The sequence below is a fragment of the Bison bison genome, unplaced genomic scaffold (assembly GCF_000754665.1).
Source record: "Bison bison bison isolate TAMUID 2011002044 unplaced genomic scaffold, Bison_UMD1.0 scf7180017864342, whole genome shotgun sequence".
NCBI lineage: Eukaryota > Metazoa > Chordata > Mammalia > Artiodactyla > Bovidae > Bison > Bison bison.
Window position 1 is genome coordinate 128,982 of NW_011494914.1, and position 3,985 is coordinate 132,966.

The 3,985-nt window shown below is 57.7% G+C and overlaps 1 protein-coding gene across 3 annotated transcripts in view; it reads left to right on the forward strand.

Annotated features, from left to right (window-relative positions):
- Positions 1–3,985, forward strand: part of ABLIM2 (actin binding LIM protein family, member 2) — a 143,266-nt gene that overhangs the window by 35,518 nt on the left and 103,763 nt on the right. For all 3 annotated transcript variants that reach the window (XM_010854526.1, XM_010854525.1, XM_010854524.1), the window contains exon 4: positions 1,475–1,590. In XM_010854526.1, the coding sequence (XP_010852828.1) occupies positions 1,475–1,590 (116 nt within the window). The remainder of the gene's footprint in view (positions 1–1,474; positions 1,591–3,985) is intronic.

Below are 3,985 nucleotides of genomic sequence, written 5' to 3' on the forward strand. Positions count from 1 at the left end.
CCCTCCTCCTCTCTCCCCCTCCCTGTGCAGCCCCAGATACATCGCTTTCAGGAGAATGTTCCATTTCTAGAAAACAAAGACTGAAAACCTCCGGGTTTGTTTTCTCTCTGTTCTCTGTCTCACCCCACCCAGCTGCAAGGGGACTTTTTGGAGCGCTGTTCCTGAAGCTGTTTTCTATAGTTACAGCCTCTGCTCCAGACGAAAATGGGAGCTTTGTCAAGGGCGGGGGAAGGTGCTGAGCCGGGAAGCCAGGATGACAAGGGGCATTTCTAACGGAGGGCCACTGTGTGTCATGGCAGCCTGTCTGGGTCGAGTTTCCCCAAGGGTGATCTGCATGTTTGATTTCTCTGTGCGTAGCTTAGAGACGTAATCACCGCGGGTTTGAAGGGTCACCTCTGTGATCCACCCTTTTAAAAATAACAGCTGACAGCTCTGTGGTTCTGGAGTCACCGGGCCTGGAGTTATCCATCCACTATAAACAACTAGAAAACAAACCAAAAACAAAAAAAATAGACAAAACAGTTGTTTTGGGAGATACTGGGGCACAGGCCCAGGACTAACAGAGGAGTCGAATGCCGGGACCCCGGTGACCACCCAGATTCTGCCCACAGGCTGTTTGTTGAGCCAAGGAGGGTATGGCGTCCTCCCTGGGTTAGGAGAGAGCGAGACAAGAGACAGAGCTGCAGCCAGACCAGCGTGGCCGAGGGGAGAGCGCCGTGCAGAACGAGAGTGCGGGAGAATCGTGTAGCGCTGCCTTCGGGTCCTGGACCACAATGAACAAAATCCCAGACTTTAAAATAAAGACAGAAACCCAACGTGCGGTTTTGCACGCTCCTAGCGGCCGAGCTTTCTGCAGGACCCAGGCAGGAAGGCACACCACACAGAGCTGGCCCCAGACAGGCCTAGGTTTGACTCTGGCTCTGAAAGGCAGCAGCTGTGTGTCCTTGGGAGAGTTAACCGCCTTCTCTGAACTTCAGTTTTCTCACGGATAGAGGAAAATGGAGACCCACGTGGACAAGCTCGTTAAACAGCTGTTAGAGGAGGCGGGAACTAAGAGTCTGTCATGGAGCCTGGCTGGCAGCAGTAGTTCAGTACATGGCATTGTTGCCTTGAGTGCTGAAGTGAGCAGCGTCCCGGGTGGTCAGAGGAGGCGGGGTTGGATGCGGGAGGCCCACAGCCTAGACTGCCCAGTGGATCGGTGGCTGGCCACCGTGCGTAAGCGCCAGCCGGCCCCTGCCTGCCCTCCCCACGGCCCTGTGGTTCCGCCTGCTGGTGTGATGAGGAGACTGCAGCCAGGCCGTCCAGTGACCAGTCTGAAGTCGCCTGGAGGGGCCGCGGCGGCGCCTGCACGGGGAGGCCCTGCGTCCCGGGCCTGGTCTCCGGGGGAGGTGGCGCGTGGTGTCCAAGGCTGGTGCTCCCCCAGGAGAAGAGCTGGGTAGGGGGTCCTGGCTGGTAACGCGCTGTTTTATTTCAGGTCACCCTTCCCGCCGGGGGACCGAGTGACCTTCAACGGCAAGGAATGCATGTGCCAGAAGTGCTCCCTGCCCAAGTCAGCGGGCAGCAGCGTGCCCCTGTGCCAGGGCCTCTGGAGTAAGTGGGCGAGGCGGGGCTGGGGGGGCGGTCTCTGCGGTGCCGGGAGGGGGCTGACGGCACTGGGACCCAAAGTGGAAGCAGTGGGAACGGATAACTGCCGTTAAATGTGCCGCAGGGAGCCGGGGCCAGGGGTCTCTGGGGCGCTCCCACCTCCGAGCCTTGGCTCAGCCCGTGACGCCCCCACCGCTGGCCCCCGCGTGCCCTTCCGCTTTCAGCCTGGCTCTACGCCCCCTCTTCCAGGAAGCCTTCCGGCCTCCTCTGGTCCTCTTCCTCTAGCACCCACACTCATTCACAGCTCCCACCGTTCATTCCACAGCACCCAGAAGCCGTAGGGAGGGCCATGAGGGGAGCGGTGCCCTCTGGGCTCCTGTGGTCTGTGGCTCTCTGATAACTGCTCCATCCCCTGGGAGCTGAGCCAAGGCATGTATGCAGTGGGTGCTCAATACATGCTTAATGGAGAAAGGGGTTGTCAGGAGCCTGTGGGCATGGGACAGAGTGAGAGCAGGGCGGGGGCACAGAGGTGCTGGCCTCACGGCCTGGGTGGCTGTTCTGGGACCAAAGATGGGACAGAGGGGTGGGGAGGGAGCCCAGCGCTCCGGGACGGCTCCCACAAGCTCCCACTGCAGAAACGGGGTGTTCAGAGCCCACACTGCATGCAGGGTCCCTGCAGTGTCCCCAGGGCCAGGGCCATATGTCCTGAGACAGAGGAGGGGTTTGTACTGACCCCCAGAGCCAGCCCCTTGCTCACAGTCCCCTCCCCACCAGCCCACCGTGTCCCTGACACTGAAATCTGCACAGAGAAGGCCGCATACCCTTCTGGGAGCCAAATGTTGGCTTCAGGGGCTGGTAAGAATTTTATCTGATAAGTGAGGTGAAGCCTTCATCCTCGGGGAGGCAAGCTCACAGCAGGCCCCACTGGTGAGGCTGTGGCTTTGGGGTCTGCTGGGAGAGGTCTCCAGTCACAGCTTTCTCTGCGGCTGAGGTCTGGATTGATTAAAGAATTTGAGGATGTGCTCCAACAAACAATCCTATTATCATTTAATCTGAAGTAGCAAAACAAAAACAAAAACAAAAAAAACTACAGCATAATTCAAAAGGCAGGGATTAGTTTGAACAGTTTGTCCAGAGCATCCTGGCAGCTAGAGTGAAAAGGGAAGCCTGTCCAACCACAAACTCATTGTCTGAGACTTCTTTTTGAGATTTTTAAAAAAATGCCATGGGCAGAAAGGCTGCCCTGTCCAAATGGAAATTTATTTTAAAATATCAAATTTGTGTTTTCAAAAACAAATGCTTGCTTGACCCCTGGCTGGTCTAATAATATAAGCTGCCCCTGCTCCCAGCCCACAGTGATAATCTGCGGCTTAGAACCATTTCTGTGCCTTGTTGTTCAGTCGCTCAGTCATGTCCGACTCTCTGAGACCCCACGGACCACAGCACGCCAGGCTCCCCTGTCCTTCACTGTCTCCCAGAGTTCACTCAAACTCATGTCCATTGAGTCGGTGATGCCATCCAACCATCTCATCCTCTGTCGTCCCCTTCTCCTCCTGCCTTCAGTCTTTCCCAGCATCAGGGTATTTTCCAGTGAGTCGGCTCTTTGCATCAGGTGGCCAAAGTATTGGAGCTTCAGCTGCATTTTTGTTCCTGGAAAGCACTGAATGTCCATCACCAGCTCGTGGCTTCTGTGTGGACGTCTACACATCCCAGCTCCTGCCTCCTTTTGTCCCCAGAGCAGCCTAAGGGCAGGGGTTCCTCCCTCCTTCTCCAGGAGCATACGTTCCCTGAGCCTGGCGGGGAGGGCCAGATGTGCTGGGTGCCCAGTGTCCAGCGAGGGACAGGTGGGGCTGAGGTTTGAGCCAAGCCCGTTAAACTCCAAAGAGGGGAGCCTGCCCCGCTATGAACAGAGGCTTTTTCTGAGATACTGTTTGATCTGAAACTTGAAGCACAGGCTTCAGGAAGTAGGCATTGAGGTGAGGGTACTGCATAAGCTGGGGGCAGCCGCCACCCCCATGTGAGTGGACAAGGGGGCTTCTGTGTGGGGGCAGGGGGTGGAAGTGACTCCAAAGAGACCAAAATCAGGTGGCAAAGCCATACCAGAGGGCTCCAACTGCATCCTGGAGGCAGTAGGGAGCCAAAGATGGCTACTGAGGGAGGGTGTGCCCACGTGGGTTGGGAGCACTGGGAGTGTGAGCCTGAGGAGCGGTCTGCCCTGCAGGGGGTGGCGGGGGGGCACCCTAGGGGAGGGGCCCAGTCCCTTCCTGCCCCCTCGGCCCCTTCCTGCATCCCCCGTCCTTCCTGCCCCATGGTCTTTCCTGCCCTCCCGTCCTTCCTGCCCCCTGGTCCTTCCTGCCCCCTGGTCCTTCCTGGCTCCTGTCCTTCCTGCCCCCGTCCTTCC